The sequence below is a fragment of the Lepisosteus oculatus genome, chromosome 3, assembly GCF_040954835.1.
Source record: "Lepisosteus oculatus isolate fLepOcu1 chromosome 3, fLepOcu1.hap2, whole genome shotgun sequence".
Classification (NCBI taxonomy): Eukaryota; Metazoa; Chordata; class Actinopteri; order Semionotiformes; family Lepisosteidae; genus Lepisosteus; species Lepisosteus oculatus.
Window position 1 is genome coordinate 8,333,946 of NC_090698.1, and position 15,270 is coordinate 8,349,215.

Consider the following 15,270-nt stretch of genomic DNA (forward strand, 5'->3'; position numbering starts at 1 on the left):
TGGATGATACGCCGGCAGCCAGTGTGCGCCAGAACGTTCACCACACACCAGCTCTCAGTGGGGAGGAGACCAGAGTGATGAAGCCAGTTCAGAGGGGGGGATTATTAGGAGGCCATGACTGGTAAAGGCCAGGGGGAATTTGGGCAGGACACCGGGGTAACACCCCTACTCTTTTCGAGAAACACCCTGGGATTTTTAATGACCACAGAGAGTCAGGACCTCGGTAGTAAGTCTTAACTGAAGGACCGTACCCTTTTGGCAGTATAGTGAACCCCCACAATATTGGGGCATTAAGACCCACACAGACTGCAGGGTGAGTGCGTCCTACTGGCCCCACTCTCCCACCAGCAACCTTAGTTTTTCCCAGGAGTCTCCCTCCAGGTACTGGCCAGGCTCACACCTGCTGAGCTTCAGTGGGGCTGCTGGCTATAAGCTGCAGGGCGATATGTGTATTTATTCACTTTCATTGGTTTGTGGCCCTATCTAGAAATACAAATTCTTAGTAGCAAGAAACATGGAGGAAATTTTGACAAAACACCTATAATCAGTATCTGGTGAAAGTAACCCCTTACTATTAAATCTTTAGGCAAACATAAAATCAAAATGAATTTAAGGAACATAAATGAATTATAACTGATTTTTAAAAAATGATTTAGTTAAGGAACAATAACTTTTAAAAATCATCTCTTACGCACTTGTATGGTGGGTTTTTTAAAAAAAGTCACTTTCCTCAACACTGTCTGTGAAAGGGATATTGGTTTATGAATGTGCACATGCCTCTAGGAACACTAGAAAATAAAAAAGGTGAATTCCACAGTGACATAACCTCGCTACACTGCCCAGGAAAAGGGCATTGGCAAATCAAGTCAATAGAAAAGCACAGATTGAATGCTTCTTGACTTAACTACAAAATGAATACTCCTAAAACACAAAATACTCATTGCTTTTAATGTATACTACTGAAATCCATATAGGTTGTACTTACTGTACTTTGATATACCATAAGCCAGTTTGTCAGGATAGGCTCCAGCTCCACCATGACCATGAATTGGAGGGAGTAGTTAGAACATGGATGGACAGATATCAAAACCCAGTACAGGGTTTATTCCATTTTTATTTCACATAATTAACTTAAACTTTCATTAATGAAACCATCTGATGTCACTGGGGATAAAAGGTACTATATAAAGATAAGATGTGCAGGCTTTATATATATAAAGGTATAAAGTATCTGTTATTCACTAAGAAATGCTTTAGAAGATTTTCTTACTTCATTTTGTGTTTTATTTTTACCCTTATTTAAGAAGATGAGTCAATTGAGAAGGAATTGTCATTGACGGTGAGGACCAGGCTGAGCCCCCTGCAGCAGAGCTCGAGTTAGAAAAAGAAGATAAAGTCGAAAATGTAGATATCATAGCTAGCACGAGCCAAGTATCCGTGAATAGGAATTTAATTCTATAAAGAGACCCTCAGACCCAGAACTAGATCGTTTTAGTGGAAATACTTTTAACACTGGAAAGAACAACACCCACAAGAACAGTACATGTTCAGTGTGACAACTTGGTCTTAAATTCTAACACAGAAACACAAAGAACTGTTGTAAATTAGATGGGGTCATCCAGTTGGTTCTTTATTTCTTCCTTGCCACATTCCTTTTTCAGTGACTGTACAATGGCCATCAACATTTTGCCCACTTTCCATATTTGAACGGAGCAACTGTACACCAGTCTTCTATGACAGTGACCCCAATACACTTGGGATGAGACTCAACGTTGTGTACTGTTATTCTTCAATGGAGCACAACACAGGTAACAACAGCTGCAGGCCACAGCATGTAGATAAACAGGTTGTAGGGACACACAGGTGTCCAGTGTGGAGAGAAACAGGCTTTAGGGACACAGGTGTCCAGTGTGGAGAGAAACAGGCTGTAGGGACACACAGTCGTCCAGTGTGGAGAGAAACAGCCTGTAGGGACACACAGGTGTCCAGTGTATTTAGGGATACAAACACTTAATGGGCAACAGGCAGGCAGGAAGTGGTCCCAGAAGAGGACTGGTGTCCACAATGACCCAGCACTCTTTGCTGCTGCTTTTAATCTTATTGTAATTACCCCACCTGGTGGCAAAACGTGCACACTACCACCCACAGAATGCAGCACCACCTGTTGCACCCAGGGCCACCATATCATCCGGAGACACGCCATACCAGATACATAAGAAAAAACACTTACTGCACCATAATTCAACAGAGGATATTACAAAACACAACACTTAACAAACAATTATTTATTTTTATCCAGTTCCCTTTAGGCAACATCTAGATCACACACACCTCTGGAAATGGTCATGTGTTTATAAAATTGCATGACAGCCTGCAGAACTAGCAGACTCCACTTAGGTCATAAGGTCTGGTCTCTATTCCAATGGCAGGAAGGTACTGCTGCTGTGAATTCTGTGCATTTTCAACCGCCATCCAGCCCAGAACACGTGGGGATCTTACAACCACACTTAAATCAGCACTAAAACTGATAAGGATAGGGTTGTCAGCATCTTTCATTCCTTAATTGACACAGCTTGTAACAAAACGACAAAAACTTTACTTGTGGTCTCACTGCAAACATGGAAATGATAAAAATCTTGTTACCAGGAGCAGAGCAATTAGAGAAACAGGGGCACTGCTTGATTAAATGGGACAAACGTTTGTGACCAGAGACCACTGGGCACAAATCTTCAATGGGTGGAAACATGCAGGTAAAGAACATTTCACAAGCAGCGCATGTCAATACCGAGTCCTTGGCGACTTGAACTGCCAGGTCCATCTCCCTCTGGAGCTGCGCTGGGAAAAGGGTGCAGCAGGCGTTGATATAAAGAGTTTTACCTACTACAGGTGTGGCAGATGCACAGTGTTGTGGATGTTTTACAGCCTGCTGGTGGTTGGCTGGGGTGGGGGGGGGATGGGGCTCCTCTGCTGTACCCAGCAGAAGCTGGCAGCATTAGGCAGCTCAAACCCCAACCAGGAACAATCATGTGAACGGTAAAGACCGCAGGCGCATTGCCTGAACACTCTCACTGACCTCCGGATTAGTTAGACCAGTGTTCTGTGAAACAAAGAAAGCGAGCAGCTCCATTTAAAATGATAGAAAACTCAAGAATCTAATAAAGATCAAGATCAATAAAGAGATGCGGAGGTGAGATTTTGTGTTTCTCTTCGCAGGAAGGTGGGCTTCTTGTTGACTATTGTTCTCCAAAGACGCGCTGTCAGCATGAAAAAGAAATCCTCTCTTTTTCCACTTGCGAGCAGAAATGGCCATTCCGGAAAAAATCCGGCGTGATTATAATAAAGCAGATTCAGGATATGACATGTCTACAACGTTTTGGCCCAGATATGGTGAAACAGCACCTTTCGCCCTCCAGTAACAGGGTCGTCCCACAGTTCATCAGATCAAGTTCAATATTTTCTTGACCGTTCTTGGCATGTCACCGCAGACTTCTCAGGAGAGGAGCAGGACAGGAGCAGTAAAGGACACAACTCCTCAGACAGACTCCCTTCCCAGGAGCTACTCGAGTCAGGTGGCTCCTCCAAGTCAGACATCCAAGTCGTCATCCGGGTCCTCCTGGTCGAAATCATCGGCAGCGTCAGGCTCATACAGAATCTGCCCGCCGCCGGCACGGGGCCGCAGCAACGCCGACTTCCTGTGAGAGAGAGAGAGCGAGAGACACAGTGACGGTGATGCCTTATTGCCAGCAGCCATATCACTCTGCAACTCACAACTGGCAGCCCACTGAAGCTCAGCAGGTGTGAGCCTGGTCAGTACCTGGAGGGGCGACCTCCTGGGAAAAACTAAGGTTGCTGCTAGAAGAGGTGTAAGTGGGGCCAGCAGGGGGCGCTCACCCTGCGGTCTGTGTTGGTCCTAATGCCCCAGTATAGTGATGGGGGCACTATACTGTAAACAGGCGCTGCCCTTCGGGTGAGATGTAAAACCAAGGTCCTGCCTCTCTGTGGTCATTAAAAATCCCAGGGTGTTTCTTGAAAACGTGGTGTTACCCCGGTGTCCTGGCCAAAATTTCCAATTTGCCCTCATCAATCATGGCCTCCTAATAATCCCTACCTACGAATTGGCTTCATTACTCTGCTCTCCTCCCCACTGAGAGCTGATGTATGGTGGCACACTATGGCTGCTGTCACATCATCCAGGTGGGGCTGCACATTGGTGGCGGTGGGGAGTCCCCATTACCTGTAAAGCACTTTAACTGGAGTGTCCAGAAAAGTACTATATAACTGTAAGTAATTATTATTATTATTATTATTAATATTATTACAACCGCACCACCCCCTTTCAGACTGCCACTGGCTTAAATCACCCTCTAGGTGGCACTGCTGTAACACATAGTTACCACCTGTCACCCGTTGCAGTTAATCCACTGGAAATCTCTACCACTGCTGGGTAGGATGAGCAAGCGCTCAATATAAGATTGTAGGTGACATTTCACTTTCATGTTTTTGAAGGCAGAGAGCAAGTAAATGCTGGAAGGATCCTGGGCAAGGCAGGTGTAGTCTTACTTCTCCTGGCTGAAGGCGAAAGGCAGGGCCAGGTTGTCCTTCGCCTGGCGCTCGTGCTCTGATAGTCGGAGGTTGAACGTGAGGTTGGAGGCCGGGTCAGCCTGCGGAGCCGAGACGAACAAGCAGTGTTAGGAAATGTAGCGTTGAGAAAAGGAGAGGGAGAGCAGCATCTGCAATACAGGCGTGTCAGTGTATGTGCTGGTGAATTCAGGGTGAGTGTGAGAGGAGAGGGACAGCAGTGGCTCTAGCAGTGTCTACAGTACAGTCAGGTGTGACAGTGTGTGTGTGCTGGTGAATTCAGGGGGAGTGTGAGAGGAGAGGGACAGCAGTGGCTCTAGCAGTGTCTACAGTACAGTCAGGTGTGACAGTGTGTGTGTGCTGGTGAATTCAGGGGGAGTGTGAGAGGAGAGGGACAGCAGTGGCTCTAGCAGTGTCTACAGTACAGTCAGGTGTGACAGTGTGTGTGTGCTGGTGAATTCAGGGTGAGTGTGAGAGGAGAGGGACAGCAGTGGCTCTAGCAGTGTCTACAGTACAGTCAGGTGTGACAGTGTGTGTGTGCTGGTGAATTCAGGGTGAGTGTGAGAGGAGAGGGACAGCAGTGGCTCTAGCAGTGTCTACAGTACAGTCAGGTGTGACAGTGTGTGTGTGTGCTGGTGAATTCAGGGTGAGTGTGAGAGATGGAGAAAAGCAGGTTCTGTTTCAATGTGTAATGTACATTAAGCTGAGGAATCTAACACTGCCGCGTGAGGGCTGTGTGTACCTGAGAATCCTCTGGCTCTGGTTCTGTCAGGCCTGGCTGGCTGGGTCTGCCGTACACTTGCACTGAGAGATCCTGTCCTACAGTGAAACATTCCTCCTGGCCAGCAGAAAGACACAGCACAGAACACTTCATAACAAATACACACTGAATAAAACCTACATGTCAGGTTCAATGTTTTAAGTGCTACAGAATAGAACAAGACAGCAATCAAACTGTTACTGCTTGACTATTTGTCCATAGCTGTCAACACACAAGGAGTGAGAAATCTGCACAAAACCATTATAATGATACATGAAACTACAGCTGTTTTTTTAAAACAGTTGTCTCAGGTGGCAAGTGCATGCCAGCGAGCCTTCCAAACCCAGCATGCTGGGTCCCCTCACCTCTTGCAACACTTTCCCCGATTTGATGTGCTGTGTCGTCATGGCGATGCCCTGCGGCGCTGCCTCCCCGACCACGCCCCCCAACCCGGAGAAGGGCACAACCGTGACGACTGTGCTGGCCAGGTGGCACACGCTATCCACCATCCCATGCTGGTGAAGGTCAGAGTGCAGGAGGACCAGGATACGTTTCAGCAGCCCATCTGTGGACACACGGACAACGGATCAGAAGCCAAAGCAGACAGACAAGAGAAGATGTTGTAATAACATAATAATGGCCGAGCATGATGCTGTTCTGCTCGGGAAATTCTAGCAGTAGGCAGTCATGGTTCCACCTGAGTGATGTGTATACTATAGAGATCAGTCTGTTCTCCGAACCAGCATTCCAGATGCCCCACCCCAAAGTGTTGCTGATCCCTCACTACCCCTGTTGGGTCCTGACCTCTCCTCAGCTCCTGCAGTGACTGGCAGACGGAGGCCGTGGGGTTGTGCCGCAGTACCCAGGACAGCGAATCCACAGCCAGCGTTACCGGCTCTGGCCCCCTGGACTGGCTGATCTGCGCCCGGATTTCCTGGGCAGAGAAGTGGAGTGCCGTGAGCTGGCCCGTCCCCATCCCGGTCCAGCAGAGGGGGTCCGTGTATCCGTTGTGGAACACCAGACTGCCGGGAAAGGGTGGGGGCGGAGGTGGGGAGGGGAAAGACAGAGAACAGGAATTCAGGAAGCTGAGACAGGCCATCCTGAAGATCGACCTGGTCAGATCTCGAAAGCTAAAGGGCAATTTCAAGAATCAAGAGCTCAAATAAAGCATTATTTGGCCAAAGGTTTTGCTCTTAGACCCAAATGGCTATTTTTCAAACACAAAAATGATCTGGCTTATACCTCGTTAAGCTTGCTTCCTTTCTTGCAATACCCTATCTCAGGGACTCCGCATTCAACATCTGGGAACCCACACAACTGCTCATTTGTTTTTTCAGTTTAAACATGTAGGAGATTGCCTCTTAACTATTGTGTTTCTTAAAAAATCTTCTAATGTAGGTCATTTTAGGTCAGGTGCCCCTAATCTCGGACCTGAAGGGCTGCCACATCTGCAAAGCTCTGCCAGCTGATGACATGGGAGAAGTTGCTAAATTGGTCTCATTAAGAAAATAATGAGCTGATGGAGATGTTTAAGAGCCGAGCTGGAATGAAAATGTGCAGCTATCCCCCATGACCAGGGCTGCCTGCCCCACCCTTAAATAAATGTTAACTAAAGAATAATAATAGAAACGACTGACACAGACAGGTAAAGGGAGATCATAATTTGATTTTGCAGGGTCAAGTCTGCAGCAAAACCAAGTGATGCCACCTTCAGACGGGGATGTTTGATGGGATCAACAGGGAATGAAGTACAGGACTTAATTCTCTCCCACCTTTTGGCTGCTTCACCATCCAGCCCAGCCCGTAGCTCCTCTTCAGAGACATCAAACCCCAGAACATGGACAGACTCCTTCCTGAAACACAGGCGACATCAGACCCATCGTCTTCACTGGGTCCTAGTTCTCTAAAGTCCCTCAGCCAGAGACTGGGAGGGAATTTCAAGTAGCCAATCGGATCAAAACCTGCAAACGTCTGGGACTGAACGTGGGAAGAACACAATCTGTCCAGATCCTTCACTCCGAGTAATCAACATTCTCTCCCCTGCAGGTGCAGGAGAGGGTGCTACAGACCAGAAACTTAAAAAAGAATGTTGTGCCTCCAAATAAGGTGGGTGTATGATAAAAAAATGACTATTTAATTCTTTTTCTTCCCCCACTTGGCACAAAGAAGATGCCAGCGGACAGGCTATCTCACCGTCTCAGTGCAGCATTGACGCAGCTCTTCAGAAGGCGTCGGCCGGGGCAGTTCACAGAGTCTGGGGTAAAACAAGAAGGAGGGTAGGAAAGGAAGAAGAATAACAAACAGGGAATTATACTGACTCAGGTAAGCAGGATTAATCAGCCCAGACCCAGAGTGGAAACTGCAATCCAAAGTCATCTAGTCATATCACCGTGTGTTTTTGCTATTAAACTCAGATCTAGTGAGGCAGGGGAAGGAACAGTCCGAATTAAAAATCCAATAATAGCTACACAGTTAGCAGAACACTGTAGTTACTGCGATACTGTATTCAGAAGAAGACTAGGTGGTCCAGTTGTTAAGGCAGAGCTCCCAGTTAAGAGTACCCCAAATCTGCCCCCGAAACTCTGTTTTTGTGTCCACCTTAGCAAGTCACTGAACCCCCTTGTCCGTCAGGGAAGGAAATGTCAAACCAAAGTCCGCTGAATCACTAACTCTGCAGTAGTAGTTCTGGATGGATAATTCACCTCAGTGATCTCTGTTAACTTACTGGATTATGGCACAAATGTTTTTACAATCACCCAGTGACGATTGCGCAACTGTAATAACACCTCATAGTGCAATTCTAGCAGAAGATCACATGAACATAGAATGATGAAACTGTGTACAAAAGAGTCCTGGTGGGGAAGTAACTTACAAGGATTGCTTAGAATGCAATTAAAATGCAATAGGTGGAGAACACATACAGTTTCCAAAAAAGACATCCGTGCAATCCATGTCCTTGTAATAATCATTCCACCTGGGACAGGCCTGTTAAACTCTGTGTTTTGACCAGAGGTATCCAAGCCTGAGTTCTGAGGAGCCCCAGTCCAGTATGTTTTATATGTAACCCAGGGGTCTCAAATTCAAATCCTGGATGTCCTGGCCTCTTCTGCATTTAGTTCCAACCTGACTAGTTAATAAACAAACAAGGATTTTTCTTCAGCTATTTAACTACTGCTCACAAAAGACATTCCATTCATTTTTAGCTACAGTTACTTATAAATTAATTTGGGTCCTTTTTAGATATATCTCAGTTATGCAGCTAATTAAATAATTAGGCCAATTACGTAAGTGAGATCAGGGATTGAACAAAAACCCAAAGATGGTGGGCAAAAAAAAAATCTACTCCAGGTATTATGTCTGAGACCCCTGTGCTAAACCCTCCATTTCTAAATTTATTTAAATTGAGTCGAAGAAACAGGTTATTTGTTATAAGTAATTTAGTGATCATTTGGAACCAGTTCCCTTAACTGAGCAAATAACTTGCTTAATTGACCAATAACTTACAAGTCCACCTAGTCGTTAAAACACAGATGAATTAATGAGAGCTACAAAACTACCAGAAGGAGAACCATAGACCTCATATGACTCCCTGTTAATGTAATCTAGGGTACGGGTATTCGTGGAGACTAATAATTCAGTTTTATATAACGCCAGCAAGAAGGGTTATAACAAAAAATGATCCGATTACCATATAATGAAAAGATGAAATAACTCGGGGAAAGTCATCGAGCTGGTGTGCGCTGCACTGTGGTTTGACTGGTTCTGTGGTCAATTTACCATTTCTACATTAATTTCAAAATACTGTTTCACTGTTACACTGTATTTCTTTCTTTTGCTAGAGGACGTAATTTGAGGAAAACGATAACCACGGAGGTAAAATGGGACGAGTGAACGTTGTTGGTGTAAACGCGCCGGTGGGGCCCAACTCTCTATATTCAATGGAGCTGTTCGCTAAAAAAAACAACATACTTCCCTTATTCCTCTCTTCTGTTTTTATTTACCTTTAATGACGACAAGTCCTCCCCCTTCCGTTCCATCGATTATTTCAAGCAACATAACCGAGTTTACGGGGGAACAGTCCGCCGATACAAAGGCCAGACTCCCTCGGTAACCCCGCAGCACACAACGAGGCTTGGCCTCTCCACCATGCGCTCTCTTCGCGCTTTAGCGCCGGATCGGCTCTCCACTCTACGCCGAGGATCGAGGGCCTGTACAGACTATGATGGAAACAGTGAGAAGTACAGTATTGTCATTCTGTCATGCATTTTGGTCCCAAGGCGCATCTGAAGAAAGGAAGTTTGAAAATAACTATACGATAACATAAAATTTAATGTTCCATCTTTGTTATAAAATCAGTCATTTTTCAAGTTTGTAAAAAAGATGAACGTACACGCAGATGAGTTTTGACTTTCACGATAACGTATAAAGTTACTCACATCCTGAGTATTCAATACTCACTATCGTACAGAAACAGCAAGTTATAGTCTGCCTTCAGCTCAAGTAACGAGGCAGTGTGTATTCATTTCACATCATTCTCCAAACGGAATGACAAGCCTGGTGATTATACTCCCCAGATTCCACTCCGCTTTTAGCCAGAAGAAAGACAACAAGGGTAACATAAATCTTTAGAATAAGTAGCTTTGTAGTTGTTCAAAAATACTTTCCAAATTAAACAGCACAATTAAAAAAAAGCTTCCGTTTGCTAAAATGGGAGATGTAGTTTCTCTTTGTTTCTTTTCTAATGCCTGTCAATGGCTCGGTGTAACCAATAGAACCTCATCTCCCAGGATGCCCCTCAAAAGGTGACGTTCCCAGCGGTGTAGATGGAGAATGTATTTTCTTTTGCGTTCCCGTCAGGCGCCTCGCAGAGCCCTAACTGCTGCGATTGGACTACATCTCCCAGAATTGAAGGCGCTCTACGGCAGCTTCCGCAGCAACCGCAAGAGGTCGCCGTGGAGTCAGTTGACAGTGAGTTAATGGTGGTGTTGGAGTGAGGCGCGCTGAAGACGACACGGAGACAAAATTTGGGAACTTTCATATGTTCGAAAACAAAAAGGTTATCTTCCCTCCCCCCCAGAAAATATCAACTGAGTTTCAGCCAGAGTGGAACTTTAACGGCCGCTGACAGTTCTTTGCGAAGGGACTTATTTGAAGTTGGCTCGGGCAGGGAAGATTTTCGACAGCGTTGTGACGAAGAAACATTTTTTTTCTCTTTATTTGGGATAGCGGTTCTTCGGAAGGGACAGTCGGGGGGATCCGGATTTTTAAAGTGTGGAGAGGGGGGGGCACGAAGGTGGATTGACTGCTTCGAAAGCGCTGTGAGTCTCGGGAGGATTTTTTTTTTTTGGAAAAGGGCGGTTTTTAAACGCCTCCAGCGGCAGCCTTTTCGTCCCCGGGCCGGGGCTGAGGCTCCGGAGAGCCGGGAGTGAGTCTCCCCGCAGCCCGGTGTGGAGCGAGGCCTCAGGCGACAATGCTCGAAATTATGGCCGAGCATCAAGGTACCGTGACTTCATTATTAGACCCAGACCCAGTACGGATGGCTCCTAAAAACCCGAGTGCGGAAAGACAATCGTGGCGCAAGCCGAGCCGGTCTGCGGGCGCTTTGTCTGTTTTCGCGATAGGCAGTTGTTTCGAGTGGCGTAGGGCAAAGAATAATTGAATCCGAGCCCCGCCAGACACGCACGGCACCGACGATCTTTAATTATGATGGTGGCCTTTGACGAGGGGAGTTTGTAGACGGGTTGAGCCGCAGCCTGATTCTTCTCTCATTGTCACAAGCTGACACGACAGGGGGGTGGAAAGTGCCGTCTGGTGTCCCCCCCCCCGAGACAGGAGGGGTGATCGTGTTCTGGGTGAGCCGAGTCCAAAAAAAAAAACAACAACTAAAAATAAAAATTAAATCAGTTTCTCCGCTTCTCTTCCCTCGCTTGCCTTGTGCCCGGATCCGTCTCGTCTTGCGCCCGGGCACGGTTTTCGATTCGCCCTCGCAGGAGGGTTATGTTTTGTGAGGGGAGGTGGTGTGTGGGTGGGTTGGTTGGTTGGTTGGTTGGGGGGGCTCCGGTTGCTGGGACCCGGGGCGAGAGGAAAAGGTCCCCCCCAAAATTGGGCTCCGATACCGCCGCTGAAAGCCCCACAAAAGCTCATCGGGCCCCGTCGGATGCGAGCTTGCCGCCCTGAGCCCGGCGCAGGAATGGCAGGCAGGCGTGTGAGCAGAAAGCGTCCCAGCTCTCCACTCGGGGGCTGCAGACGTCGGGTGGCGGGGTTTTCGGTGGAGAAACTTCACATTCGGTACATTTCTGATCTCCAGTCTTAAAACGATCGCAGCACACCGGGGGCCGAGGCGCACCGTCACCTCCCGGGAGCTGGGCTGCGGATCAGGGGCAGAAACGTGGCTGAGTGGAGGAACCCTTTGTCGCGTCGATCGACCAAGTGTTTCATTTTTTTTTTTAAAAAAGGAGGGGAAAAACAAACTTTTTTTTTCTTTTCTTACAGATACCCTCCTGAAATGCAAATCGGAGCCTCTGGTGAGTAGCAGCGGCAGATAATAATAATGGAGTGTTTATCTTTGGCGAGTTGGGAGTCACATGACGCATGCGGCTCCGGCTGCTTCTGAGTGGAGACCGACGGTGAGGCGGTTTCTCTGTGTCGGGGACTCCCGTCTGCTTTTCCGCCTTGCTTTGGGAAGGGGGGGCGCTGTGTGATCGGACGGGATAAATCAGTAGTTCTGAGGAGGGCGACCTGAGCCGACGGGATTCCACCGTGGGGTTTTCCGAGTCGTGACCGCGGTCCACCCCAGAGCGCTCGTTATCTAGCCGGGTGGGTGGGTGCCGGCTACAGCCCGGATGAACTGAGGCCAGTAACGCTGTGAAGTGCGCCTGGGCTCGCTGAGATCTGCTATGACGCTGTCACGGCAGTCGTCTCTCAGCGTCTGCACCGAGTGTGACGGGTTCTAGGCTGGGCCGGAGGAAGCTGCTTTCAAGAACTGAACGTCATCCGCAAGGACGACTTCTGCATGATGTGTCGTTTGTGTGGCGATTGCCCGTGTAACCTTAGGAACGGAATCCCTTGCAAACGCTCTGTAACGTGCATTGCGTCCCGTGTCCGGTTCCGGTACCGATTGCATGGAGGGAAGCCGCCGAACCGGACGCGTCTGTTCTGCAGATGAATTGGGAATCGGCTCACGGGCTGGAAATAGCCAGCATCTGCTGTGGATTGTGGTGGGCGGGGGGGCTTTTACCTTCAAACCCGCTTGAATTGTAAGGAGAGAGCGCGGCCCGACTCCGGTGCGTGGTCCGGAGTGGAGAAGGCATTGCCTGCTGGCGGCGGCGATAATAGAAGATGCCGCTCCAGGGAGAGAGAGGGTGACGACGATGAAGCCGTTGTACCCGGAGCGTGCTCTCACCGGGATCGGGGTGCAGGAGAGCCTGGGAGGGGTGGCCTGGACAGATCTGGAGGTCCGGTACCGTCGTCGCCGGATCGAGTGGACCCATCCAGTAACTACAATCCAGTAACTGGTTTCTCTTCTCCATGTTGTGGCTGGCAGTTTTGCTAGCTCAGTCTTCATGCCCGTGAGAGATAAGAGTCCTTACGAGCAATCGTGCTTGCCGTGGTGGCACAAGGGAGTGTTTCAGATGGAGAAGCATGCCCAGTGGTTATTTGTAAGCCTGCTATTCCTAACAGCCAGGGAAGTGCAGCTCTGTTTCCACAAATATTTACGAAAAAAAAGCATAACGAGCTGATCTGTTTGGTATAACCAGGCATAGCTGGTTTATCCCAGTGGATACAAAAAAAGAGGTTTAGAGACTTTTGATTCAGAAGGCCTGTTGTCCTAATCCTCCTGAATATGTGTGCAGCAGCCTGGCCCTGTGCTGATGTGATCTGTCTTTCAGCCCCCAGAGAGGAGGAAGAGGACAGTAGAAGACTTCAATAAGTTCTGCAGCTTTGTCTTAGCCTACGCCGGCTACATCCCTTCCACCAAAGAGGTGAGGATGCGTTTTGGGCTGGGTTTTCCTGAGAAGCAGGGTGACAGGGCTCTGGGGTAGAGGAGACAGGAAGACTCTCTGCACACAGGCAGCAGTGGGTGAGGTGTCCTGCTCCAATGGTGCAGCTTTGGTACAGAAGCTGTTCTGGATGAACATGATCCTCCAGGACAGCTTCTGTACCATAGCTGCTACACTGGTGTCTGTGCGTTTGTGTTCTCTCTGGCTCATTCTGCTGCCCCCTGGGGTTGTTTTACATGCTCTTTACCATGGGAACCAATAACTCCAGCAGTCGGGGGTTTTGCAAAGATTTTCTGCTGTGGTGCACCTAGCCCCACTGATTGGCTTCAGCGGAAATTGCAACACGGATAACTTTCCCCCCACATTCTTCATAGCAGGCACTGTTAGAAGTGACTAGTTTTGAAAACTGGTGAGTTTAGCTATGAGCTGTTGTGGGAAAGAGAAGAAGATCTGGTCTGATCACTCTTCAGCCTCTTGGCAGTGTTGCACCTTACTTGTTGTTTATGCTTGTTGCCCTTCCTGTTTTTTTGTTGGCCAACAATACGCGTTTAATATGTTTTGCCTCGGTGCAGCATTCTTTACAATTGCTAACGCAATTAGTCCCAGCAGTCAGTGTGGTGCTCTTTTAAACTGCAGACTCCCTCCTTGCTTGTTTTCCAGGAGCCCTCATGGTCTCCAGCCTCCTCCAGCTCCCCCAACAGCAGCTCTGGTGTTTCAGGGGAAGGAGTGGGCGTGGAGGGCTGGCCGCACGCTGCCTCCGACTTGCACACTATCCAGACCTTCGTGAGGAAGGCCCGTGCCTCCAAGGGCAAGAGCCTGCGGCGGCTTCACTCGGACAGCACCCTGCTGGACAAGATGAGGCTGAAGGACTCCCTGTTCGAGGGCCAGCGCAGCGCAGGCCCCAAGGCAGAGCGCAAGAAAGACAAGAAGCTGAAAAAGTTGTCCCTGGGCGGGAGGGAGGAGAAGCGTGCGCGCATCAAGCGCAGCAAAAACCCCAAGCCCACCAAGGGCCTGAAGAAGCTCAAGAGCAGCTCCGCCCACAGCGAAACGGACTCTGAGACGGGCCCCGCCCAGGAAGAGGGGCACAGTCCCGCGCAGGAGCCGACGGAGCCCAGGAAGGCCAATCAGAGTGGAGGGGAGGGGCTGGTGGAAATGCTTGGTGGGGAGTCAACCCGGGAGGCGGAGCTCAGCTCCAGTGAGGGCGAGACTTGGATCGCGGATGAAGACATCATGGTGGAATCAGGTGAGTTAAGAAAGTGTGACGACTTCATGCCGTAATCATAAGCGCCGAGTACATTAATGTGACCAACCGACTCCTGAATTCTAGAAGTGATCTTGATGCAAGTCCAGATTGTGCATCATAATGGCTTCGGCACACCCAAGATCCCCACACCATGTCGTAGTATTGTCCAAATACTGCAGGAATTGGGGTGGGAAAGAGTTGGCTTGGGTGATTTTTATAGTGTAGGCAAATAATTGGAAGTGCCTGAACTACACTTGCTTGCCTTAATTAGGAGCTGGATAAAGTACAGTATGTAGGCAGTTCTCTGAGGCCACAGTGTTAGGATTTCTCAGAAAAGGTTTGATTTCCTAACCTGGTGTCTTGTCTCCTCCCAGGGGACGACTCGTGGCACCTGATCACCTGCTACTGCGGCAAGCCCTTCGCAGGACGTCCCATGATCGAGTGCAACCAGTGCGGCGTCTGGGTGCACTTGTCCTGCGCCAAGATTAAGAAATCCAATGTGCCCGACATCTTTTACTGCCACAAGTGCAGGGACTCTCGGCAGGACCGGCGCTCGGGGCACAAGAAAGACCCCTGAAGATGAGGGCCCACCCTCCCGCGGCCCACCCTCCCGCGTCCCCCGTCCCTACCCACACTTGCACACAAGGACGAAGAAGCCATCGGTCAATGCCCTCCGCCTCTCCTCTTCT

General features: G+C 48.7%; 2 protein-coding genes across 5 annotated transcripts; one reads left to right on the forward strand and one right to left on the reverse strand.

The window, feature by feature from the left end:
- Positions 1-1,597: 1,597 nt before the first annotated feature.
- On the reverse strand, positions 1,598-9,989 carry elp5 (elongator acetyltransferase complex subunit 5). 2 transcript variants are annotated; one of them, XM_015340858.2, is made up of 9 exons: positions 9,797-9,989; positions 9,340-9,555; positions 7,532-7,592; positions 7,111-7,191; positions 6,143-6,360; positions 5,704-5,903; positions 5,321-5,416; positions 4,561-4,661; positions 1,598-3,692 (listed from the first exon to the last, which is right to left on the reverse strand). In XM_015340858.2, exons 2-9 carry the CDS (start codon positions 9,392-9,394, stop codon positions 3,584-3,586), a joined length of 921 nt encoding a protein of 306 aa, XP_015196344.2. In that variant the 5' UTR covers positions 9,395-9,555; positions 9,797-9,989; the 3' UTR covers positions 1,598-3,583. The 2 variants fall into 2 exon arrangements, with proteins under 2 accessions (XP_015196344.2, XP_006627641.2); XM_006627578.3 differs by having other exon boundaries at positions 9,775-9,989.
- A 318-nt stretch (positions 9,990-10,307) lies between these two features.
- phf23b (PHD finger protein 23b) lies at positions 10,308-15,249 on the forward strand. 3 transcript variants are annotated; one of them, XM_015340857.2, is made up of 5 exons: positions 10,308-10,836; positions 11,831-12,831; positions 13,228-13,320; positions 13,999-14,581; positions 14,956-15,249. In XM_015340857.2, exons 2-5 carry the CDS (start codon positions 12,709-12,711, stop codon positions 15,156-15,158), a joined length of 1,002 nt encoding a protein of 333 aa, XP_015196343.2. In that variant the 5' UTR covers positions 10,308-10,836; positions 11,831-12,708; the 3' UTR covers positions 15,159-15,249. The 3 variants fall into 3 exon arrangements, with proteins under 3 accessions (XP_015196343.2, XP_069042735.1, XP_006627640.2); XM_069186634.1 differs by having other exon boundaries at positions 11,831-12,792; XM_006627577.3 differs by having other exon boundaries at positions 10,309-10,836; positions 11,831-11,862.
- The last annotated feature ends 21 nt before the right edge of the window (positions 15,250-15,270 follow it).